At 51.4% G+C, this 23,835-nt stretch overlaps 11 protein-coding genes across 11 annotated transcripts; 7 read left to right on the forward strand and 4 right to left on the reverse strand.

Annotated features, from left to right (window-relative positions):
- Window positions 1-8: 8 nt before the first annotated feature.
- On the forward strand, window positions 9-2,384 carry N7446_000668 (pentatricopeptide repeat protein; the record flags this gene model as incomplete). Its single annotated transcript, XM_058509435.1, has 1 exon — window positions 9-2,384. The coding sequence occupies one exon, from the start codon at window positions 9-11 to the stop codon at window positions 2,382-2,384; it is 2,376 nt and encodes a 791-aa protein (XP_058378414.1).
- Window positions 2,385-2,691: 307 nt separating this feature from the next.
- N7446_000669 (putative RecQ family helicase RecQ) lies at window positions 2,692-4,430 on the forward strand (the record flags this gene model as incomplete). The annotated part of the gene is made up of 4 exons (XM_058509436.1): window positions 2,692-2,798; window positions 2,857-2,978; window positions 3,047-3,081; window positions 3,138-4,430. Exons 1-4 carry the CDS (start codon window positions 2,716-2,718, stop codon window positions 4,428-4,430), a joined length of 1,533 nt encoding a protein of 510 aa, XP_058378415.1. The 5' UTR covers window positions 2,692-2,715.
- Window positions 4,431-4,948: 518 nt separating this feature from the next.
- N7446_000670 (KH domain-containing protein) lies at window positions 4,949-7,003 on the reverse strand (the record flags this gene model as incomplete). Its single annotated transcript, XM_058509437.1, has 9 exons — window positions 4,949-4,987; window positions 5,042-5,561; window positions 5,621-5,829; window positions 5,885-6,049; window positions 6,102-6,154; window positions 6,216-6,237; window positions 6,428-6,586; window positions 6,642-6,721; window positions 6,784-7,003. The coding sequence occupies 9 exons, from the start codon at window positions 7,001-7,003 to the stop codon at window positions 4,949-4,951; spliced, it is 1,467 nt and encodes a 488-aa protein (XP_058378416.1).
- A 430-nt stretch (window positions 7,004-7,433) lies between these two features.
- N7446_000671 (acetolactate synthase regulatory subunit) lies at window positions 7,434-8,469 on the forward strand (the record flags this gene model as incomplete). Its single annotated transcript, XM_058509438.1, has 2 exons — window positions 7,434-8,230; window positions 8,292-8,469. The coding sequence occupies 2 exons, from the start codon at window positions 7,434-7,436 to the stop codon at window positions 8,467-8,469; spliced, it is 975 nt and encodes a 324-aa protein (XP_058378417.1).
- Window positions 8,470-8,905: 436 nt separating this feature from the next.
- Window positions 8,906-11,938, reverse strand: N7446_000672 (uncharacterized protein). The gene is made up of 5 exons (XM_058509439.1): window positions 11,052-11,938; window positions 10,048-10,992; window positions 9,656-9,973; window positions 9,432-9,604; window positions 8,906-9,336 (listed from the first exon to the last, which is right to left on the reverse strand). The coding sequence occupies exons 1-5, from the start codon at window positions 11,848-11,850 to the stop codon at window positions 8,995-8,997; spliced, it is 2,577 nt and encodes an 858-aa protein (XP_058378418.1). The 5' UTR covers window positions 11,851-11,938; the 3' UTR covers window positions 8,906-8,994.
- A 209-nt stretch (window positions 11,939-12,147) lies between these two features.
- Window positions 12,148-13,287, forward strand: argB (ornithine carbamoyltransferase; the record flags this gene model as incomplete). The annotated part of the gene is made up of 1 exon (XM_058509440.1): window positions 12,148-13,287. One exon carries the CDS (start codon window positions 12,148-12,150, stop codon window positions 13,285-13,287), a length of 1,140 nt encoding a protein of 379 aa, XP_058378419.1.
- A 680-nt stretch (window positions 13,288-13,967) lies between these two features.
- N7446_000674 (uncharacterized protein) lies at window positions 13,968-15,306 on the forward strand (the record flags this gene model as incomplete). Its single annotated transcript, XM_058509441.1, has 2 exons — window positions 13,968-14,943; window positions 14,996-15,306. 2 exons carry the CDS (start codon window positions 13,968-13,970, stop codon window positions 15,304-15,306), a joined length of 1,287 nt encoding a protein of 428 aa, XP_058378420.1.
- Window positions 15,307-15,697: 391 nt separating this feature from the next.
- N7446_000675 (DUF3984 domain-containing protein) lies at window positions 15,698-17,085 on the forward strand (the record flags this gene model as incomplete). The annotated part of the gene is made up of 2 exons (XM_058509442.1): window positions 15,698-15,703; window positions 15,760-17,085. The coding sequence occupies 2 exons, from the start codon at window positions 15,698-15,700 to the stop codon at window positions 17,083-17,085; spliced, it is 1,332 nt and encodes a 443-aa protein (XP_058378421.1).
- A 1,158-nt stretch (window positions 17,086-18,243) lies between these two features.
- On the reverse strand, window positions 18,244-19,246 carry N7446_000676 (cut8/STS1 family protein; the record flags this gene model as incomplete). The annotated part of the gene is made up of 2 exons (XM_058509443.1): window positions 18,244-19,106; window positions 19,171-19,246. The coding sequence occupies 2 exons, from the start codon at window positions 19,244-19,246 to the stop codon at window positions 18,244-18,246; spliced, it is 939 nt and encodes a 312-aa protein (XP_058378422.1).
- Window positions 19,247-19,662: 416 nt separating this feature from the next.
- N7446_000677 (ATP-dependent RNA helicase MTR4) lies at window positions 19,663-22,990 on the reverse strand (the record flags this gene model as incomplete). The annotated part of the gene is made up of 3 exons (XM_058509444.1): window positions 19,663-19,843; window positions 19,894-20,459; window positions 20,513-22,990. 3 exons carry the CDS (start codon window positions 22,988-22,990, stop codon window positions 19,663-19,665), a joined length of 3,225 nt encoding a protein of 1,074 aa, XP_058378423.1.
- A 196-nt stretch (window positions 22,991-23,186) lies between these two features.
- On the forward strand, window positions 23,187-23,747 carry N7446_000678 (cytochrome c oxidase VIIc family protein). The gene is made up of 4 exons (XM_058509445.1): window positions 23,187-23,226; window positions 23,288-23,462; window positions 23,518-23,550; window positions 23,615-23,747. The coding sequence occupies exons 2-4, from the start codon at window positions 23,288-23,290 to the stop codon at window positions 23,638-23,640; spliced, it is 234 nt and encodes a 77-aa protein (XP_058378424.1). The 5' UTR covers window positions 23,187-23,226; the 3' UTR covers window positions 23,641-23,747.
- The last annotated feature ends 88 nt before the right edge of the window (window positions 23,748-23,835 follow it).

Below are 23,835 nucleotides of genomic sequence, written 5' to 3' on the forward strand. Positions count from 1 at the left end.
GAACCCCAATGTCTTCTACTCCGTCCTCTCGCAACTCCGTTCGAAGAATCTGTTCTCGCCGTCCACGTCCGTCCGTCGCGTCAATAGCAGATATTTTTGTCGGCTCGCTGGTTCTGGCAAGCTTCTGCCATGAACATTCACCGCGCCGCCGAGGGTTTGCGACAATATCCTGGAGTCCCCCATACCGCAATCTACAAAGTATTCGAGGCAAAGGGGTGAATAGTCGTGGACAACTATCCCAAACCCAGCCGGAGTATTCAAGCTCCAGGTTGCAATTGTCGCAACCCAAAAGACTGATCAGCAACGGACTGGCGCGTACGAATGATGATAGTGTGGAAGAAGGAGGAGGAGGAGAAACCAATGCGAGATTGCCGGAGGAAGCGGAGGAAGACAACGATTATATACCCTTGTGGGTGACCGAGACTGCGGATAGGAAACCACAAAAACAGCACCACAGACAGGACTCGAAACGAGATTACCACCATATAACACAGTCGAATAACGAATCATTCGATCCTGGCCTTGGATTGACGGAAACCGATGGCCAGTTTCTTGAAACACCTCCACCATATCTGAGTCCCGACAAAGAGAGATACTTGTCTACATTGACGTTGTATCGGAAACTATTGGCCGATCATGACTGGGAACGAGCAGCAAATGCTGTGGCGTCCTATCAGCAATTTAACAAAATGACGAAAGATGTGTCGCGTGATGAAACCGAGAGCCGGGCAGTTGCTGAGCTTGTCACCACATTGTGGCAAGAAAGAAACGCTTCCACTCAATACCTTTTTCGATTATACAGAGAGCTTCCTGCTCCAGGCATCACATTACTCTCAAAGCGGACACGCGGTGCCTTGTTGCGTCGGTTTGCGAATCCGCGAGACCGGCGATGGGTAGATGCTCGTCGCTACTTGGCCTTGGTGGAGGACATGGTACTCGCCGGGCTTCCTGTATCCCTCTCACTCTGGTCTTCTGCCATCCACCTAGCTGGCCGAGCGAATGGCACGGTTTTGAAGAAAGACCTTATCCGAGCTATTGGCCTGTGGCAGCAGATGGAACATGTTGCTGGTGTGCAAGCTGACGAAGTGGTCTTCAACATCCTATTCGACATCGCCATCAAAGCTGGTCAATTTTCGGTTGCGAATCGACTAGAGCAGGAGATGGTCAAGCGGGGCATGGGCTTCTCGCGCTGCGGAAAGGTCTCCAAAATTTACTACTATGGCATGATCCGGGATGCAGAAGGGATTCGAAGGACATTTGATGACTTCGTGCAATCTGGGGAGATCGTCGACACGGTTGTCATGAACTGCCTCATCGCTTCTTTCCTGCAGGCAGGCGAGCGGCAAACAGCAGAGCAGCTGTACGCACGCATGCTAGAAAAGCAGCAAATTGAACGCAATGCCAATCGCAATTCCGAAGACGGAGCATTGGTTCGATCTGGCACTGCGGACTTGACCTACAACATGCCAGAATATCGACAAAAAACAAAAAAGTTAGGCCGTGTGTTGAAGAAGTCCTTGGCCCTCAAACATCAGTATCCCGAATATCACCGTGCCCTTCAGGACTCTCTCTCTCTGTCACCCGACACGCGGACTTTCTACACCTTCCTACGACACTACGCCTACACATCTGGTCAGCTGGACTGTTTCATGGCTGTTGTAGGTGACATGGAAAAGACCTTCAAGGTCCCCCCACGCGGCATCATCTATCTCTTCCTATTTGAAGGATTTGCCATCCATGGTCGGAAGAAAAAGCAATGGACCCCAGAAAATCTCCGGTTGACCTGGCACGCATACATTCGGGCTTTACACGACTCGAATGCGAGACTTCGTGGACTATACCTGAATAGTCGCAAGAATGCATGGGAGAATCCACTTGCTCAGACTGTGGAAATCGACATGGAAGAAGAGCTGCCAGTGAGCGATTCTCCCGATGGACTATATATGTCTTTGCCATCAGCAGACGGAGAGCCCAGCGCTGCGGAGCAGCCACAGGAAGGCGAGAAAAAGGCCGAGCCCCCTACCACACAAGGCCCTGATCCCAAGGGTCTCAAGCCAGGCGAATCGGAGTCTATCCCAGATGAACAAGATGACTTTATCTCTCAAGATGAACTCGACGAAGTGTTCAGGCATCGCTCCCATTCTGATTCTGATCCTAGACAGCACGTCGATCGTCGCGTTGAAAATGGTGTTTTCATCGGACGCCGCATGATCACCATTATCCTACGAGCATTTGGAACATGCTGTGGTCCCAAAGAGGTCCTGGATGTTTGGTTGCAACTCGAGCGGCTCTGGCATCCTCAGCATCGCAGAGCGATTGATGTCCTTGCCATCAAGGAAGAACTTGATAAACAGATGTCAAGGAATCCTCACCGGAAGAACTGAGATTCAAAATCAGCTGAAATGTGAATCAGCGCTTGTACATTACTTTTTTCATATAGGTCCCCGATTTCTAGCGATTCCTTTGCACAAATGTATAATTTATACCAATAATCTCCGGACATGGATATATATAATCGATTATACTACACTTAGCTGAGAAGAGTGTTAGACGCTGCACGGTCAAAGCGAGGAGTCCATCCAATCAATCCCAAACAGGAAGTTAGACGGCGGCACGTGACACCGCGTCTGTCTGGCACGCGTTTGAAGACTCGACCGTCAAGCACTGATGCTGCCAATTTACCCTTCCACACTTGTATCTTTGCTATGATGAGCAATGGGGCACAATCCAGCGCTCACCCGCCAAACGGCAAACATGCGCTGGTGCCTTCAAAACACTTTTCGCAAGAATGATTTCCGGTTGGTTGACAATGTACCGAGTCATACAAGAGGGCACATCTGACCTCACTACTTATAGTCCTTTACAACGAGATGTGATTGTGGCCGTTATTGAAGGCCACGATGTCTTTCTGCAAGCATCGACTTCCTTCGGGAAAAGTTTATGCTACCAGCTTCCCGCAGTGTTAAAAGATTGGGGCTGTGAGTATTGCATTTTATATCATTCGGCGCATCAAAGACATGAGACGGTGAACTGACTTCGACTACAGTAACAATTGTTGTGAGCCCGCTTCTGGCATTGATGGTGAATAACTGTTTAAACTGTACCAAGGTTGTTTTCAATCAACTAATTCTTGACAGGTTGATCAAGTCAACGCCTTGAAAGCTCTCGGCATATCTGTGGAAACAATAAACTCAAACACCCCACAGCCAGAGAAAAAACGAGTACTACAAGACATGCTCTGCGGCCACCCCGGGACACGGCTTCTATACGTCACGCCAGAATTGTGCGCAACAGAGCATTTCCGCCGCCAACTACTAGTCGTCCACAAACAAGGACAGCTCATCCGAATTGCAATCGACGAGGCACATTGCATCAGTCAATGGGGACACGACTTCCGCCCTGCATACAAAGAGCTGAGCTGGCTCAGAAAGAACCTCATCAACCCACCCGTACCTATAACCGCCGTGACTGCAACCGCCACACCCCGAGTTCGCTCGGATATCATCGAAATCCTAGGACTAGACGTAACCCGCCTCAAACTCTTCAATACGCCATCGGCTCGACCAAATATCCATTATGAGGTCCGGTACCTCGAAGACTTCGCCGATGACTACAGTGGCGCCGAAGACAGCCAGCTTTCAAACATCTTAAAATGGCTCAGAGCCATCCGCACGCGACGAGAAGCCCGGCTTGGTGCCAGGGAAGTAGCACAGCTCCCACCACTTTCAGGCATTGTGTACGTAGGAACGCGCGCCTTGGCCGAACATCTGGCAGGTCGACTATCCTCGGATGAGACGATCTCCGCAGTTCCATACCACGCCGGTCTCGAAGCAGAGAACCGGTCCCGGATACAAGAAAGGTGGAAAGCGCCACATCCTGTCCAGCCATCGGCAGAGGGTAAAAAGCCACCTACCTTCTCTATCATCGTGGCAACAAATGCCTTCGGTATGGGAATCGACAACCCGAACGTCCGCTTCGTCGTCCACTGGACACCACCGTCAAGTTTCGAGAGTTTTGTCCAGGAATCAGGCCGTGCAGGTCGGGACGGCTGTGCCGCTGCGTCTATTGTTTACTACGGTCTCCCTGAGCGGGACCGTGTGCAGAAATTCATATACCGTGACACCGAGAATCGCCGTAGAAATGGCCTTGAAAACCGAGAGGCGAAGCTTGAAAGCTTTGGGAAGGTGATTCGATACTGTGAGAGTATCACTCGGTGTCGACATGAGCTTATTAAAGAGTTCTTTGGTGATTTCGAGCTGGAAGAACTGGGCTCGCAGTTGCCGCCTTCCACGCCTGCGCCTGCTGGCTTGACTTCGCCTTGTGATTTTGCTTGTGATTTCTGTAAGGAAGGTCGGGGCGGATTGTCCAAACGACGGTCAAAGATGGCATCTGAGACGGAAATGTCTCTCCTATACGCCGATTTCGGATGATCAGATTGGCTAGGATGGTCTTTTGTCCGGTATTATTTCAATTTCCCCATCCGTTCTCCCATATTATACCTTTCATCGGTCTTATTGTCACTGCATTTCTCGGGCCGCCGGTGGACATGTTTCTATGGGCTTCAGAAGGACGCATAAAGACTGCTAGGCACACTCATCTAAGGCATCCGGTTCAACGAAGAAACAATCTTTTATCCCAGCCTTGTTGAACGATCAGCAACCAGGTGAAGGTAACCAGAGCAAATGAGAGTCCAACAGCAACTGGCGAGTCTGCTCCTGTTAATATAATGTTCAGATCTACCCAGCATTAAACAATCAAAAATTACAACAGTGTTAGAGAGCACCAAAAGGCTAGAAGGGCTTCTTTCAGCAAAAAATGCAAGGTTGAAATTCCATAAATCAGATCGCTCGTATCTTCCTCCCATTAGAACGACAAGAAATTGCTTTTTATTCGCCAATTAACATCAAATGAACTTAACTGCAACTATTCCGCAGAAGAGTAGCGTGGGCTACCTCAGTTTCTGGCCTACAGTCCAGGAGGGGGGGACCTGTCTCATATGTCAGTAAGGAGAGCTAGGATAGTCATTCTTTGGGGAACATACCGCGCTGTAGCCATTGCCCCCAGGAGGACCACCAGGAGGTGGGGGAGGGGGAGATCCCGATCCAGGAGGTGGTGGTGGAGCTTCGCCAGCAGGGGGAGGAGGCGGAGCGGCACCCTCCTGCGCCTGCTGCTGCTGTTGAGCGGCCATGTAGTACTGGTAGTACGCCACGTAATTCTGGTATCCACCGTAGGCTGCGTAAGGGTCGGCGCCGTAGTACTGGGCATACTGGGCACTGTAGTCGGCGCCAGGTGTTCCAGCAGCACCGGTGGAGGCAGGGGTTGCTTGACCTGACGGGCTGGCAGAAGAGCTGTTCTGCTGGGACTGACGACTGTTGTAACCACCGCCATATCCACTTCCACCACCGTGGTAGCGATCACCCCGGTCTCCGCCGCGATTGCCGTATCCGCCGTAGTTGTGCTGGGGTGGGTTATCCTTGAAGCGCTGGTACTGCTCCTTGACATTGGCCAGGAGGTCTTCGCAAAGCTCCTTCGCCTGTTGCACATCGTTGGCATCAGGGCCACTGTTATATAAACCGTCAGTTAATGCCCACAAGTAAGGAAAAACCCAAGTTAAACCCACGCCACATGTAAGAACATGGCCTCGTCACTCTCACGGCCAGTGCTCGACTCAATGAACCCGGAGCCACGGCCCTTGATCTGAACTCGGCATCGGGTCTGTTGCTGAATGTGCTTCACGTAGGCACCGCCCTGACCAACGACCTGGGCACGCAGGTTGAAGCCGGGCACTGGCTCAAGGTCGATTGGAATGCGCTCATCGGGCCATTTGCGCTGTACATAATTAGCAGGTCTTCTCTGGATATATCATGAGGTGACAGTCCCATACACGGCCATACTCATCCCGTTCAACCTGTTCGGGCTCCCGGCGACGGAATCGGCGTTCGTCGACTAGGTTTGGCAGTTCCTTCTGCATGAGGTCGTCAATAATAGCAACTGCCTTCTCAAGTCCATCCTTGTTGGTGCTGGTGACATGGAGATAAAGCGGGGGGTTCTATGTCACAGGAATTAGCGGCTGTTGGCCCACAATTGACAGCATCACTCACCGCGGCCGTGGCCATGTTCTTGTCCGGGTAGTAATTGCCGCGCGTGGTAACATCTTGAAAAATGGTGAGCGAGAACTTCTTTCGTATAGTATGCAACATCATAGGAAGGCGTACCAGCGCCGGTTTCATCTTTAATCTATAAATCACGCGGCGGAGGTCAGCAGATGCAACAGAGGGTGGATGGGATGCTATGTTTTAAGTGAAGGGTAAGCTTCATCCAATCACACAAGGAGGGGAACAGAAGTTCAATCATGAGAGACTCATGGTATCCATCTCCTTTGGGAGGTATGGCTGGAATATCAGCAAGTGACAACGGGTGTATTTACCATCTTCTGAGTGGATCCCTTGGTCAGGGTGTAACGATTCCGCAGATCATTGATCTCGATGTCCTTGATGTAATCGCCATCTGCGACGTAGATCTCAGCGTTCAACTTTGCTGCACCTTCTGCATTGGGCGATCCAGATTCAGCAGCCGGGCCTTCGGTCTATAACTAGGTGTTAGCAGTGACTTGAATCCTATAAGAGCGGAAACGTATTCACCGAGCGGATAGGAGGGACATCGACATGCTGAATTCCTTTCTTAGCCTGCAGCTGCGCATTAATCTTGGCTGCCGCAGCCGCTATAAAGACCGAATGGTTAGCCGTGTAGTCTGGTTATGACAGCGGAGCAAGTGGCACATACCTGCAGCAGCGGCCGGATCAGATGTGGATGATTGCGCTGCACTTGCGCCAGGGCTGCGAGGCTCACCACTCAGTGGGCGACTCAGTGGGCTGCGGGTTCTAATTGATTCCGACTGTCGGTTCGAAGGAGATCGCGAGCGACGATCGAATCGGGAGCGTCGGGGCTCAGGCTCAGTCTGGTCGAAGCGCGAGCGCTTGGCTCGAGGTTCTTCTTCTGCCATCTTGAGAAGTACGTGAGGTGAGGAGAACAGGAAAGTTGATCAGAGGAACCTTCGGAAGGCCCAGAACAATTGCGGGAAGGAGTTTTAGGAGCGGAGACACGCCGGGGTGGAAAGGCGAGACAATCAACACAAATTTGCCGACTAAGCTTAGTTTTAAGTGGGATGGATTCGTGGGGTCAGCGCGACAAACAACTGATACTAAATGTTCCTCTCTTCAAAGCTACTATCTCGTTTTCACTGCTTTGATCGTATTGAATATTAAGGTCACGTGTTTATATATCACGTGAGTTTGATCTGCATAACACTACACCTCTTTCGGACTAGGACCGCTTGAGTCAGCAGCGGTCGCCGAGGTCGGCCAACCAAAAAGAATATACCCGGGGCGAATCTGGAGTGATTCATCGCACAACCTCCAGAACCCGATCACCCCATGGCTTTCAGGAGCCCATTGACGCTGTCCGCAGGGTCAGCGTCGCTGCTGTCCTCTGCGGCAACTACCGCTCGGTCTCGTACCGCTGCTTCGCTCCCCCGATTCACCTCGATTCGTGCATCATCTAGCTCGACTTCAGCTCTTGCCTACAAGGCATTGCACCGTCGCTCTCCCCTGCCCCTGCCGGTCTCCGATGCCTCCCCTCAATGGGATGCTCCCACTGCTGTCTCATCCATTCTCTATGAGACTCCCGTGCCTCCCAGCAACCCTCCCAAGCGGCACGTCCTGAACTGTCTCGTGCAGAACGAGCCCGGTGTGCTGTCCCGTGTGTCCGGAATTCTGGCTGCCCGTGGCTTCAACATTGACAGTTTAGTTGTTTGCAACACCGAGGTTGAGGACCTCTCGCGCATGACTATCGTCCTTCAGGGCCAGGACGGCGTCGTCGAGCAGGCTCGCCGCCAGTTGGACGACCTCGTCCCGGTCTGGGCTGTTCTGGACTACACCGACTCCGCTCTCGTCCAGCGTGAGCTGCTCCTTGCCAAGGTCTCCATCCTTGGCCCTGAATTCTTCGAGGAGCTGCTCCAGCACCACCGTGAGATCACCACCTCGCCGGACTCGCTTGAAAGCCAGAAGCACCACCAGGATGCCCAGTCCGTTCAGCAATACCACCCCCGGCACCTTCCCCAGAGCCAGGCCCTGCGCCACAAGCACGAGCACCTTGATGCCATCACCCGCCTGACTCACCAGTTCGGCGGTAAGGTTCTGGACATCAGCACCAACAACTGCATTGTCGAGGTGTAAGTACCTTCCTCCCTGACTCATACATGCCGATCACCATTGACTTGTTATTCTTCACAGCTCTGCTAAGCCTTCCCGTATCGACTCTTTCCTCAAGCTGATCGGTCCCTTCGGTATCCTCGAGTCCACCCGGACAGGTCTGATGGCCCTTCCCCGCTCTCCTCTGTTTGAGCCCAACGAGGAGATCGAGAAGGATGCCGCCGACGTTGTCGATGCCAGCACCCTCCCCCCCGGCTAAGCTCTATATCTTCAATTCAAAAACATACACATACCCGAATAGGATTGAATTGGTTGCGTCCTTCTGGCTTTCCTGTGGAGTTGATATAATTTGAAAGCAAATGGTCTACCCATTATATGTAAAATGTTTCAAATACTGTTTGCCTGCCATCTATCTCATTTATCCTAGTACTCAAAAATCAGTGTTCAATCTCCTAGACTTAAAACTGGCGGTGTAGAGCTATCCGTCTGCTGTCGCCTGGACCGGAGCCTATACTCCACCCTGCATCCAATAGCTTCACCGGCATTCGTTGTTACCACCAACAGTGAAAGCAATCCTGATACGTTATAGAGAAGTAAACTAGTTGAAGAATGTGCACCAGGTCTACTGTATTTCCCAAAGACTCCAAAAATAATCATCCATCTTCCATTAAGCAAAGATATATATATACACATACTCCACTCCAAATCCCACTACCGAACCAGCAGTAACGAGAAACAAACAAACAAAAAAAGAAAAGGCCCCAAAACAAATAAAATAAAACATCTAAATTCTAACTTTAGCAGCAATCCCCTTCCCCCGATAAAGAACAACATCAACATAATTCCGAATCTGCACCCCGACCTTCGCAACAGCATCCATCTCCAACGACTGCCCAAGGGCCTTCCGCAACGCATCATACCCCACACCCCCGATATTAAGATCCACTGGTAAACGCGGAGTCTGGGATAGACCCGGCGGGACCTTGAAGGGGTCGTGGTTTTGGATTCGGCCGATTGGGTCGTTTTTCTCGTAGAAGGCTGTTGCATCGATTGAGGTTATTAGGACGTCTGTTTCTGTTAGTGGCGAGAAGAGGGTGAATTCGGCTGTTGAGGACCAGAGGTAGAACTGTTTTATGGAGATTGTTAGCTGCTCGATTCTTTTCTTTTTGGTCGGTGGTTAAGTATTGGGAAATGGGATTATTGAAGGTGGGTGGAGTGTACCGTTGCATCTTGAATAAAATGCGGTTTTTCGTCGTCGTTGTTGTCTGGGGAGCCTGGTGGAGATATAGGTGGAATTGGTACGGTAATGGCGAGGGCTGATAGGGCTTTGCCTAGCTGTGGGAGGGATGGGATTGTATTCTTGTGGGGTTTTATGGTGATTGTAGTGTTGGATCCTGGGAATATATGAGTATACTGCATCACTGAACGTAATCGGAATTACTAACCTGATATATAGGATGAGAGTAACGTTCTTCCAGCATCCACGCCATCTGGTCCACTCAATTCTAACGGACCCCATGAAAAGTCAACGGGCACGTTAGTATTGTTCCCAGGAGCAACAAGTATATCGTGGGCAGTGATATGCGCCACAGCCGTGTCATTGTAGAGTATCAGAAAGTCGGCAAAAGGAACAGTAGCGGAGTAATCTGTCGGATTGGTGAAATTAACCTGCGTAGACACAACCATCGAAGATTCAGTCGTATCTCCTAATTGCAACGAGACCACGCGCGGATTGAAATGACCGAGCAAGTCGCCGAAGGAAGCTATGACATTGTCAATGACCAAAATTCGTTTGATTTATGCTAAGCTCTTCTAATTTATGAAAACGAAAACATACTCTTCACGGGAACTTTCCCTTCGGCGGGAATCCCGTGCACTGCAAAGCGGCCTAGGCCGGTTGAAACCTTTGTATCTACGGTGGCAGCGACCCGCAACACGATTGCTTCGTTACCGAACAACAGTGCTTGAATGACCTCGGCCAAGAGTCCGTCATTTGTGACCTGTAATGGCGCATCCTCTATAGAGAACTCCACGAGGAGTGCCGATGAGCCATCTTCGTCGCTGACGATTGTGGAGTTGGCGTCTTGCCATTTGTCAATGACCAACACGCCGAGCTTCTCTTCTTTATAGAAGACATCTGAAAGAGCGCGAACTTGCGGAACATCAACCTTGAAGTTCATCTCCTCTGGCAGGGCGATCAGAACCTTGACCAGGGCAGAGACTGTAGGCTGAGAGTCTGGGGAATCGGGCTCCGCAAATGGGTCTGGAAGAGAGAAGTGTGTATCGGACATGGTGAAGTTCTTCACAAGATTGTCCAATGCGTGTCCAGTAAATGGCAAAGGCACGCTCACGCTACGCATCAGATCAACCATCCATGCTGGGGTGTTTGGTGATGGTGCCTCAGCCCCTCGAACATATATTGTTGTCTCAAGGCCCTGTACATAGTTGGAAACCAAGAAGTCCAGAGGGGACCCCTCGCCTCCCGGGCAGGTAGAGGTCAATTCATCAGGGAGATTCTGGATGAGACCATCAACACCGACTGGAGTTGGCTGGCCAGGATGAACCTCGATTTCGGCCGTCTTCGCAGACGCAACGCGAATATAAGGATCCCCTGGTGAACAATTTGGCACTAAAATGTCAAATCCGAGAGCAGGAACGGTAAGGGCAACAGGAGAGTCAATCAAAGACTCCAGCAGAACATCCACTGCCATAGCTCCACTCTTCGCATCATGTACGTTCAACTTGAGAATATCAATCTCTGGTAGAGCGGGGAAATCTTTCTCTGTAAAGAGGTCAGCTCAGAGTCAAACAGCAATGAACCAAAGCAATATAGTAATATACCTTCGAAGATTATGTTATCTGTTAGCACCTGAGTTCCCAGGGCAATCAAGCCCGACTTGAGATGCAGCGTAGCCTTGCCCTTTACATTGAGGCGGCCCAATCTCCCTTCAATCCAATCAATAGCAATCGCATGAATTCCTCGGATATCACCCGCCTCCAAATCAGTAAGGAAGTCCACACGGGTGTGATAGCCGCTGCGAATCCTGAACTTGAGGGAGGGCACTGCTGCACGCCCAACAAGAACATTCCCATACTCCGGGAGGTAGACTTCAACATCCGACGGGCCAGTCTCAACCTCCCTGGCAATCCATGTTGCGAGTTGACCAAGGTTCCGAATCGACTTATTCTTCACACGACCCGAGTCCATCACGAAATCGCCCTGGACCCGAGCGCGAATGCCATCAGAAGTTGTCGAATCGATCGAGACGGCCGTTGGCTTGAACACTGCGGCTTGCTGCGCATATTCTTTCACGACTGCCGGAGCAGCAAAAGCAAGTACCAATATCGTCAGGACGCTTGCTGTTAAAATAGCGAGTGAGATCACCGTCGGCCATCGTACGCGGCTCGGCTTCTTGGTGGGGCCGTCTTCATACGATGTTCGTGATGCGACTGAGGGGGACCGGGATATCCTTTGCTCGGTCCCGTAGATCGTCAATCCATCCTCACGGCGATGTAGAAGAGGTGTTGATTCTGTGGATAGTTCGAATGATGGCCTAATCTGGTCGGTGGATGCCCTATCGGGAGATCGTTCGAGGGGGCTGGACTGCCCATCCAGCAGAGGCCGGCTGTCCTCGGCCATTGTGACCGGAAATGTAAGAAGTAAGTAACGATAATCTGGAGTCTAATGATCACAAAAGAGGAATACAAGGCAATGCAGGAGAGGTAAGTCACAGCTGGGAGGCGAAAGCGATGACGATAAGCGATGATAACGGAATGTGGAGATGCGGACACTTTGTGCCTGGATTGTCAGGCTACAAGGCTACAAGGCATCACCGCACATCCACCCGGGTTTTATTGAGTCATTGGCTCTCTCTCTTCCTCAGGTCTCCCTTCCAGTTCCCTCTCCCCAAAATTCCCATATTCCAATCCTCCCATCATGGCTAGTGGTCTCACAGCTGCTGCCCGCTATGGGTCCCAAAGTGTAACTCAATTGGCCGGCTCTACCTCATTGCGTCGAACACTCCAGGCTAATGGACTCCGACGATTTGCCCACCAGACACCGACTACACCACCTACTTCTCCTTTCGCTCCCCGACATTTGCTCTCTATCGCAGACCTGACCCCCACGGAATTCGCCACCCTGGTCCGCAATGCTGCGTCGCACAAACATGCCATCAAGTCCGGGTCCATCCCCGAAAGTCTCCTAGGATCCCTCTCCGGAAAGACCGTGGCCATGATGTTCAACAAGCGTAGCACTCGTACACGTGTATCAACAGAAGCCGCCACCGTCCAAATGGGCGGCCACCCCATGTTCCTGGGCAAGGACGACATCCAGCTTGGTGTCAACGAGTCTGTATATGATACGTCCGTTGTGATTTCGTCGATGGTGTCGTGCATTGTCGCGCGTGTCGCGAAGCACTCGGATGTTGCGGATCTGGCCCAGCACTCCACCGTGCCTGTGATCAATGCGTTGTGCGACTCCTTCCACCCGCTCCAGATCATCGCCGACTTCCTTACTATCTACGAGTCCTTCCCCACCAAGGGGGGTCCGCTCTCCGGACTCGGCCTGGAGGGTCTGAAGATCGCCTGGGTTGGCGATGCGAACAACGTCCTCTTCGATTTGGCTATTGGTGCTACTAAGATGGGTGTGGACATGGCTGTCGCTACGCCTAAGGGCTACGAGATTCCCGCGGACATGCTTGACATCATCCAGCTCGCTGGCGATGGTGTGCCCAATGCTGGCAAGCTCACCCAGACCAATGTCCCCGAAGAGGCTGTCAAGGACGCCGACATCCTGGTTACGGATACCTGGGTCTCAATGGGCCAAGAAGAGGAGGCCAAGAAGCGCATGAAGGCCTTCGAGGGCTTCCAGATCACCGCCGATCTGGCTAAGCGTGGCGGTGCCAAGGAGGGCTGGAAGTTCATGCACTGTCTGCCCCGTCACCCAGAGGAGGTGAGCGACGAGGTCTTCTACAGCCCTCGCTCTCTGGTCTTCCCCGAAGCCGAAAACCGTCTGTGGGCGGCTATTGCGGCATTGGAGGGATTCGTTGTCAAGAAGGGTAAGATTGTGGAGTAAGGAATTAAGGATAAGTTATAATCCAATGTACATGTATATAAAAATTTCGGAACCTCAAAAAATAAGCTTCTACATACACCCGACCAATGACAGATTTCATATTAGCGGACAAAGCCTCGATAAGCGCCTATCGCTATCCGACTGCCCGTGGGGCTTCGGATGTTGCACGCCACCAAATGGCGGGGCATCCGAACTGATCAGCTCGGTTGCTCCGGGCTCCATGTGCAATTCTACGGGCATCGAATTTGATATGCAGGTCCACGACTTTATAGTTGCACATAACATACGCTTAATTAGATATAGCATTAACTAAAATAAAATCTACAACTTACGTCCATATATCTACTGTGCAGTCTTCCATAGTCAACGGACTCCGATATAACTCTGGGCTCGGAAATAACCATAATGCCAGCAGCATATGCGTCTATGTGTTCCGTAGGCCGGGATATCCGGAGTAAAGACTCGGAAGTTTCATTGACGTTCACCACCCCACACTTGCTCCACGCTCCGAAAGGCCATTACCAAGCTAGCGGTTGATCGGAACGGCAATCCTGGAGGCGGGGGATGTCCCGAAGGCCATACTTATGGCTTGCTCGTGGACTTATAACAACAGGCTATTTCCTCTACTTTGTGAATAAGATACCCTTCTCCATTTCCCGCTTATACCTATACATCTCACAATGGGCTTCGAAAACAAGCGAGTAGCCATCGTCGGTGGTGGCCTGGGAGGCATGGCCTTCCTCAATGCAGCACTATACACCGGCCTGAAGAACGTCCAATTATACGAACAAGCGCCCCAATTCGGCGAAGTCGGCGCCGGCGTCAACATCACTTCCAACGCCAACCGCGTCCTGGACGCTTTCGGCCTACAAGAGAGCATGACCCGCAAGTCATCCCGCCAGCTCCCCTGCTACATGGAGTACCACAACTACAAGACGGGCGACTACGTGGGCCACATTGGAGAATTCTCCAAACCCCCAGCTCGCCTCCTGCACCGCGCCCATCTGCTCGACTCGCTGAAGGAACGTGTCCCCGAATCAAGCCTGAACCTGGGCAAGCACCTAGCATCCGTGGACCGCAACACCACTGCCGGCTCAGCCCCGTACACCCTGCGGTTCCAGGATGGCAGCTCAGCTGATGCAGATATTGTAATCGGCTGCGACGGAATCAAGTCGAATGTGCGCCGGGATATGGGACTGGGCGATGACCCCAACTATTCGGGCCAGGTTGTGTACCGTGGTTTCGTCGACTATAAGGATCTGCCCGTTGAGACGGAGCAGCTGCTTCGCAAGACTGTCAACTTCCGTGGTCCTAAACGCCATGTCTTGATCTTGCCTATTGGTAACAAGGAGACACAAACCGACCGTGCTGCTGTTATTGGTTTCATGTCTGAGCCTATCGAGGCTTGGGATACAGAGGGTTGGATGGCTCGTTCTGATATCGATAGTTTGCATGAGCATGTGCGTGAATGGTGTCCGGCGGTGCAGGATATTATTGCTGGTTTGCGGAAGGGCTCGCCGGATGGCAAGATGCTTAAGCAGGCTTTGTATGTGCGTGACCCGATTGATAAGTGGTACGAAATGAAGGAAGGTGGTCAGAAGGATGCTGGTATCATTCTGCTGGGTGATTCTGTTCACTCGACACTTCCTCACCAAGGTAAGCCCACTTTATATCCGTTTCCTTGGGATATCCACTAATATCATCTTAGGCCAAGGAACTTGCATGGCTATTGAGTCTGGTATCGCCCTAGCTACCGTCCTCCGCCACTGGAAGACGGACAGCCTCGAGGATGCGTTCAAGTTCTACCAGGACCTGCGTAAGCCTCGGACGGACCGTGTTACCCAGACTAGCTACGAGGCTGGCAAGCTGGCTAGCTCAGACTCGCCTGATCAGATGGACAAGAGTTTCAACCCTGATGCTTTGATGGAACGTATGAAGTGGATTATGGAGTACAATGTTCTGGAAGACTTGCGCGTCAAGGGTGCCGATTATTTGGACTTCCAAGATTCGCGACTGTGAGTGGGTGCTAAGATATGTTGGGCTGTATATATTACATGGCTATTTTGTACAAACGAATGCATTTCTCTGGTCATCTTTGACATGATCTATAAGTTACGAGTTCAGTAACATACACACCGCTAGCCCTAACGATCGCGCCACCATCATATGATGAGTATACTTCTTCTGTGTCACTTTAGACAGTCATTCCACCTGAACTATTCTTATTAAATGCTAACTTGCCATAAGTTATTTCACTCCGGCCTTCTCATATCTTATTATACAAATATTCTTTAATATAAAACAGTTGAATTGCCGGGCTCGGCTTTCACATGCCAACCGCACGTGCATCAACTCCGCATTTTCCCCATCTTCGCCGGTTTTTCTCTTTTTCTCCATGCTGGACCCCATAATGGAGGTGAATATCAGACCCTGAACCATATCCAAAGCTCCATGAATGCTAATAAACTATAGTTTACTACCACTTCGGGGGGCTTTCGCTCCCGGCGCTCATACCCCAACCTCAACCACGTCTCCCTAGCACCACTGACCCCACGATTCCCCATAGACGACGACACAGAGCCAACAGACTACTTCACCCATGAAAATGAATCCCCAACCAGCATCAACCACGAACACCCAGCCCCATCCTACCTATCCAGCATTTCAGTCCCAAGCACGCCCCCAATCCTCTCCCACTCGCGCAGCAGCTCACGAACCCGCCACACGCGCAGCAAAAGCTCCAACCGAACAGGCCCATCAAGCGACTCAAACCTCCACAGCCACGGCCTCTCCAATCCCATCCACCACAGCACACAAAAGAAACCAGCAAGCACCTTTCCGGGGCGACGCCACTTCGCCGATACACCGAACACGCCCAAAATAGACGCGGAATGGATGCTTCGTGCGGGGATAGCATTGGCCTCGTCAACCCGCGAAGAGAAAGGCCAGAGCTGGCTCTCTAAACGCGAGAGCTCAACAAGCCTTGTCGAAATGCCCGATGACACGGCTATCAATAACCGCCACCACCACCGTACTAAATCAGGCGCCTCTTCTTCGCGCAAGTCCCGTTCCGGCGCTTCCACACCCGGAGGTGCCCTCTCCCGTCGTAGTTCCCGTTCCCGTGGCGGGAGTCGACGCGGTAGCCGAGTCGGTCTGACAATGACTACTATCCCAGCCTCATCATCATCCCCAGCAACAGCAGGGAAAATCTCCAGCTCGGGCCCCAGCACAGGCACAGGAACAGCAAGCCCCGAAATCCGCGGCCGGGGCAGATTAGAGCCCGATTTCGTAGACGAGCGTATCCGCGCCGAGATGGCTACATTACAACACCAACACCAACACCGGGCGTTTTCAGACGAAGACTCGGAACTCTGGGACGGTGAAGACGGTGGCGCCTCAGAGTCTGAATACGACTACGACTCCGACGAAACGCCTGATGACTTTGACGAAGCAGATCTGCAACAATTAACGCGCGAGCGCGGGTTCGGACTTGGTGGTTGGATCGACCGGCTGGTTGAGTGGACGCTTTTCGGAGTTGAGGAGTGGCCTGCTCCTGTCCCTGATGCTGCGACTGCTGTTGCAGCGGCTTCGAGGATTGGGACTGCGGAGACGAGTACAACTGTTACTTTTGAGGATCCCGTTGTTTTGTCGACTGCGGAGGAGAGGGAAGCTGATGTGCTTTCGGTTGGGGACGGGGGTTGTCTGATGATGATGATGGGGAGGGTATCATTGCCTCTGTTGAGAAACCTGGGGTTAGGGGTGGGTGGGAGGATGCTGGGTGGTTATTCCGCGTTGTGAAGCGGGTATTGGTATGAATTATGAGAGATGTCTCGAAGAGATCTGTAGATACGCTTTTGTTTACTTTGAGTACTGTTTCTCTTACTGTCTTAATTTCCCCAGATTGTCTATGAAGCGAAGCGAAGCTGGCTATGCTAACATACAGCCCAGCAATAATAATATAATCAAATAAAGCACTTTCTTTACTGCTTGGGAACTCAGTATCCGTTCTATAGGAAAAAAAAAATGATTGGATTCAAATGCAACAAGCTAGCGTAAACAAGATGGACCAACCGACCACCCAAAACACATAAGAAAGCAAGTTGCACGAAATAACAGGATCAGAGAGTACCGTAGACAAAAGACTAGATGAGACATCTTTCTTTCATATGGTAGGACAACGTATTCAGCTGACAGAGCCGGAGCTGAAAAGCGCAAACGGATCCAGGGACGACAGACAGGTCGACCTATGGAGCAGGACCGCTGCTTTGACAGACACGTATTCATCGAATTATGCAAGAGACAAGAGAACAAGAGGACAGGGACTGGGACAAGACAAGGCGATATCGGAAATCAGAAATCCATGTTGAAATCCCAAAACACGAAACTGGCATGAAAACCAAAAGCATCCAATAGAGAGAGAGAGACAGGGAAGGAGAAGGACAGGAATGTAAGCGACTCCAGCGCGCCGGTTGATGTTGGAAGGAGAGGACGGGAGTTTGAATGAGGTACATAGTAGATGGGAAGAATGAGACAGAGAGAAAGAGAAGGACGGGCTTGTGTGGTAATTCGAAATACGACAGAAGAGAGGAAAAGAGAAGAAAATGAAAAAGAAGCAGTACTGGGATCTGAGTGAGTTGATTGAAAATTTGGCAACAGTTAAAACACAGACAATTCCAGCCAAAAAAGAAGAAAAGAAAAAACAGACAAAAAGAAAACTGTGATTGGATTCGCCTTGAGTAATATAACGCCATCTGAGACCATGTCGATTCTAAGGTCATGCAGCAGGTATCGTGATCGTGACATACGTCGAAAGTTGCGCGGTCGAAGGGGTATGGACCGTATTTCAAGCTCGAGCGTGAGCCGGCATGGATGGGAGAGGTGAAGCCGGGACGGGACGTAAGAGCGGTGCGTGTTGTAAAGGTGGTCGTTCATAGTAGGTCGGAGCGAGTTGGTTCATCACCACGGTCCAACCCTAACTGGAGTTCCCAGGCCGTATGTTCCCGAAAGAAGCTGGTCCCGTATGGACCCTATTTCGCCGCTGGATCCGTGGGTTGGTGTATCTGGTCCGTTCATCCATCCCAAGCTAAAGCCGAGTTCGTTGACTGCTCCCTGCAGCTTTCCTCCAGAGGTCTGGTTGTGCTTGGCCAGCTTTTGGTCCCAGCCGCCATACTGCAACTGGATGCCACCGCCTCGTTTGGCTGCTTCCCTAATTACCAGAATCCATGCCTTGCAGATCTCGTCATAGGCGGAGTCTCGTTCGATATTGTTTTGTGGCGAGCTCCAGCGAGGCAGGGCGTGGATGATGTCGGTTGCCCCGTCTAGGTAGCTCAGAGACGTGGATGCCTGGGATTCGTTCGGTGGGAGGAAGTTCGGAGTGAAATCACTCAGGGCGTCAAGGAGGTTCGTGAGTGGCTGTCGGACTCGGTTGTAGGCATAGTCTGACTCAGTATTACCACCCAGCGGGAAGGACGACTGGAGAGCGGCCTGGTAGTTTCGAAGCACTTGGAGGGTTGAGGAAACATTCGGACGGGGAGAAGTGTGCACAACCTCGTCGGCGAGCTGAGGGTGACGCTCGCACATGGTTCGTACCACCGACCTCAAAGCATCTGTGTCGAGGGTCTCTAGCAGACGGGGGAGAGACAAAGGGCGGCCTGAAACATTCGGTCGGGAACGTTTGATGTTACGGTAGTTGTGAGGAAGTTGGCGAGGAGTGAAGGCGGGAGAGTTGGTGGGCGAGGCAGACATGCGTCCATCATGATCGTTGCCATCGTCGTCGGCTTTCCGTTTACGGTTCGAATACGACGACGATGGTGTAGACACTGGCATCTTTGTTAGCTTCTCATCCCAGGCCAGAGAACAAAATGTTGGAAAGGGATGTCTTACTCATACGGGAGGGAGAGAATCGGGGGTTCTCGTAGAAGTGAGGAGGGACAGGAGGTGTGGCCACCAGACTGTTCATGATGACAGCCTAATGGCAAAGAAGACGTAGTGGTCTCAACGAAGACCGAAGAAAAGAAAGTCAAGGGCAGTCAAAAGGGATGCCCAAAGATGAGGTGGGGAGAGAAAGGTCGAGAAGAGAAGCGGTGGAGAAAAAGTAGGCGTTGCGGGCGGCAACGCAATCCCTCTGTGCAGCTTTCAAGGAGATTTGCCTCACTGTTAGTAATTACTATAATAAGTCGATATCAATATTAATGTGTTTCAGAAGATTCTTCGTTTTCATATTTTGACATGAACCAAGCCTAATGGGCGAACTCCACTGTTTTCGGGCAAAGCTACAGTACCCGCATCATCTACATCTACTACGTCGTATGCTTGATGTGACATAAGTATGCATTTTGTTTCATACAAAAAAAATTGAACAAGGGGATATCGTATCTACAAGTACAGAGATTGGGCAGCAACAATATCGCGACGGATTTTCGTCAGGGCCTCCTCGAACTTGCTCTCCAGGTCCTCGCTGCCCATCACCTTGGCAGCCTGTGCCATCTGCCGCAAACACTCTTCCAGCCGGCGGAAGACACGGATCAAGCTACCCTCGTAGACATCGGTCATTTTGCTTGTAATAAGTTAGTACATGGATAGTTAGATACGACGGGAAATGCTTACCAGATATCGGCAAAGGACTTGCCCTGGGACCAATCGTAGACCACCTCCATCAGCTCCCACTTGAAGCTTGAAACATATTCATCCTCGTTCAAGGCCATCTTGGACTCCTGCGAAACCTTGGCGATTGTGCGAGCCTGTGCTTGGATCTCCCGGAGGGGCTTCGCCAGCTCATCCTTAGCCAATGGAGTGGCTTCCTTGACCTTCTCTTCAAACACGAAACAACTCATGACGGCCGCAATCTGCTCGGGAGTAAGGCTATTGAAGAAGCCGTTGAACAGCAGCTCGCTCAGCACCAGCTCGTCGCCAGAGCTAATCTCACAAGCGACCCGACCCTTCAGCTGAACGACTTCATCCTCGTTGATAAATCCGACTCGACGAAGCACACGCTTGCGGTTCTTCAATTCCTCAAGTTGCATAATCTCCATGGCGTCGGAGATCCTCTTCTTGGCGTCCTTGATTTGTGTTCCCAAATCTACCTTCTCGGCATATTGCTCATAGAGTTCGGGCAACCGAGGCGAGTTGTGGAGAGGATTGCTCAGAAGACGAGAATCAAGAACCTCGATTTTCTGTACCTTGTTAGCAGCGTGAATCGTATATTTGAAATGCGGTCATCTCTTACCCGCAGCAGCTTCTTAAAGGAGTCATCCTTGATGTTCATATTCTCGATAGGATCAAGCAGCGGAATACCATCCGGGAAACGTCTCTGTATTTCGTCCATAGACTTCTTCACCCCGGTGCGCGCGTCAGCCGCCTGAATGTCCTTGGGGAGGAAGATCCGAATGTGGGAGATGTCATGAATGCAGCTCAGTACAACGGGCACAACTTCCATACGCTCCTTTTCTCCCTCCTTTGCGGGTTGGATACCGGACGGAATGTCTTGGTGAGACTTGGTGCCGATGGATGGCCCCTCGGCAAGCCTCAAAAGCACATCGACAACGTACGATTGATGCGGGGTCAATGGCTCCTTCTCATTTTTCGCTTGTTTGCGTTGCGTTTGTTTGATCACGACACCCCATCCGAAATCTTGATCTTGGTGTTTGACACGAACAACTCGGCCGGGCGTGAGGTAGGGCAGAGAATAGTTCGGGTGGCTGACAACCTCCTGGACATCCTCTGCGAGTGTGGCCAGGTGCTTCCGTAGGTCGTAGTACTCGCGAATGGTGCCCTCGTCTGAAATGACCATATTGGCTCGCTTTTCCTGCAAGTCTTGAAGCTCTTTTTCCAAGCCTGAAACGTTTCCACTGGTCTGGAACTGCTTGAAGCAACTCTCCAGCATGTAATCGGGCGAGATGCCTTCCACACGCAACAGATTGAGAATCATATTGTAGCCAAGGTGGAATGCGGAGTTGAGTCGGTCCTGTTCGCCGCGCACAATCTCTTTCGCTACGGCAGGGTCCATCTCCTCGCCAACCATCATAATAACGATGCCGCGGTCATCGAGACCTCTTCGACCGGCACGACCAGACATTTGAATAAACTCGGATGGAGTAACCCAGCGTTGGCTGGTACCATCGAACTTGCGAACGCTCGTGAATACCACAGTCTTTGCAGGCATGTTGAGACCAATGGAGAAAGTTTCAGTTGCGAACAGAGCTTTGATGAGACCCTCCTGGAACAGAATCTCGATGGTTTCCTTGAGAATCGGCAGCAAACCGGAGTGGTGAACACCGATACCTCTGCGCAAAAGGGGAAGGAGATTCGTGATTTGGGGCAATTTTCGGTCCTCTTCAGACAGCATTTCGATGGCACTTTCAAAGACCTTGGTCACCATTTCCTTCTCGGAGTCATCGTTGAATGCCATTTTGGACATCTGCAAAGCGCCTTCTTCGCACTCACGCTTGCTGAAACTGAAAACAATGACAGGATTCAAAGATTTAAGCATGATCATCTTCACGATTTTGAAGATATCCGACGGGCCCTTGTTTCCACCCTTGTTCAAAGACTTATCCTTACCCTTTCCTTTGCGCTTGGCCAACGCATCAGCGGGATCATCGCCCTTCTTGTCGGAAATTGAGCTCATCGCTTTCTGGAAGTTCTCTTCACGGAATACTCCCTTTTCGTCGACAATAAGGTGCAATCCGTCTCCACCAGCGGGGAAGAAATAGTTCTGAAGCGGTGTCGGGCGGTAGTTGGTGTAAACGACGTGGCAAGGTTGGTTGTGCATCTTCACGATCCACTCGGCGAATTGCATGGCATTGGGAATAGTGGCAGACAGGAAAACGTAGCGGACCTTGTCGGGCAGAAGGATGAGTGTTTCTTCCCAGACAACACCACGGGTTGGGTCTCGCAGGTAGTGAATTTCATCGAAAATGACCCACTGGACTTCACGCATAATCTCAGAGCCACGATACAACATGGAGCGCAGAATCTCAGTGGTCATGACGAGGCAGGTAGCGGTAGGGTTGATTGTCACATCACCAGTCATCAAACCACAATCACCAAACTCGGCTGCAAATTCACGGTATTTCTGGTTAGACAGTGCCTTGATCGGACTGGTGTAGATAACTCTCTGGTTCTGCTTCAAACTTTGCGCAATGGCATACTCGGCCACTACAGTCTTTCCTGCACTAGTATGGGCCGAAACCAGTACACTTTCCTCGCGCTGAATCGAGGCGACTGCAAGTTGTTGGAAAGGATCGAGTGTGAAGGAGTATTTCTTTGCTGGCTCTGCTGGCGGCTTGTGCTCAGAAAGAGGCACGTACGGGTAGTTCGGAGGGAATGCGACCTGATGGCGCACTTGGTGGGATACTGTCATTGACTCCTCTTCGCCTTTCAATTTGGCAAGCTCGACTTGTCCTTCAGTCTCAAAGGAATCCGCAAGTACTGGTGCGGGTTCATCGTCAAGTTTGGGTCGTTTCGCATCAGGTTGATCGTTCTCGCGGGCGGGTGCTTCGGCGTCTGCTGGCTTGGATTCTGTAACAGGTGCATCTGGCAAAATGGTATCCTCGTCCGGTTCAGTCTGGGCGTCTTCGGATTTCTTGACGTCGCCATTCACCTGGCGTTTTTTGCTCTTGTCCTTCTTGGGACGTTTGGGGACAGCCTCGGACGGGGTTACCGCCTGAGGCTTGTCCTCAAAGACATCGAAGAGCTCATCCATCTCCAGCGAAATTGAAAGATCAACCACGGGAGTAGAATGAGCGATGTGATCGCGCTGCACTTTTCTGGGTAGAGAAAATTGAAAGTTTCCAGATGAGGAAAGCGGTGGGGCTGGCCAAACGGCGCTAGTGTGTCTGTCACGTGACCTCGAACATCGCAAGGTGCGGAATGGGATGATCTCGTTTGGTTTCGTCCGTCCCTTTCCGATCGTCCACTCTCTCCTCTCTATCTCTCAAGGTAGGCACCTCCTGGCGCAATTGGGCTTGTTGCAACAGCTCACAGCTATTTTTTACGACAGATGTTCTCCTCCGCTATCCGGGCCAAGATGGCCACCTCCTTCGCTGCCCGTCGTGGCTTCTCCACCACTCGCACCCAGTTCGGTAGCCCCTACCACTACGCCGAGGGTCCTCGCACCAACATCCCTTTCAACCCTATGACCAAGCGCTTCTTCTGGAGATACTGGGCCTTCATGGGTTCGTTCACCCCAGACTTGTGCGCGGAGGTATGACTAACTCGGGCATCATCTAGTTACCGGATTCGGTTCTCCCTTCGCCATTGCTGGTGAGTTCTACTTCACCATGACACTATCTTGCTTCGACCATGCGCTAATAGTTCTTCCCTTTAGTTTGGCAAACCTACAAGACCAAATAGATTGGCCTTGTACTTGCGACAGTCTGGAGGCCGAAAACTCGGATTGGAGAAGCAATTGGATATCATGTACAAAGCTAGAGATTACTATTGACATTTCTGCGCCTCAATGCCTCCATTGTAACTGTGTAGACCCTGGAACTCGTAGCTCTAAAGACGTTGAAATGTGGATGAAGTCATTGGCTGAGCCGCTGTGGA

The sequence above is a fragment of the Penicillium canescens genome (genome assembly GCF_028828765.1).
Source record: "Penicillium canescens strain IBT 15451 chromosome Unknown utg000001l_segment0_segment0, whole genome shotgun sequence".
Taxonomy (NCBI): Eukaryota; Fungi; Ascomycota; class Eurotiomycetes; order Eurotiales; family Aspergillaceae; genus Penicillium; species Penicillium canescens.

Coding starts and splice junctions, on each gene's coding strand:
- N7446_000678 (XM_058509445.1), top strand. CDS start 23,288: ATGTTCTCCTCCGCTATCCGGGCCAAGATGGCCACCTCCTTCGCTGCC. Junction 23,463..23,517: donor GAGATACTGGGCCTTCATGG/GTTCGTTCACCC, acceptor GGCATCATCTAG/TTACCGGATTCGGTTCTCCC. Junction 23,551..23,614: donor TTCTCCCTTCGCCATTGCTG/GTGAGTTCTACT, acceptor TCTTCCCTTTAG/TTTGGCAAACCTACAAGACC.
- N7446_000672 (XM_058509439.1), bottom strand. CDS start 11,850: ATGGCCGAGGACAGCCGGCCTCTGCTGGATGGGCAGTCCAGCCCCCTC. Junction 9,974..10,047: donor AGGGAAAGTTCCCGTGAAGA/GTATGTTTTCGT, acceptor ACAATGTCATAG/CTTCCTTCGGCGACTTGCTC. Junction 9,605..9,655: donor ACTCTCATCCTATATATCAG/GTTAGTAATTCC, acceptor ATATATTCCCAG/GATCCAACACTACAATCACC.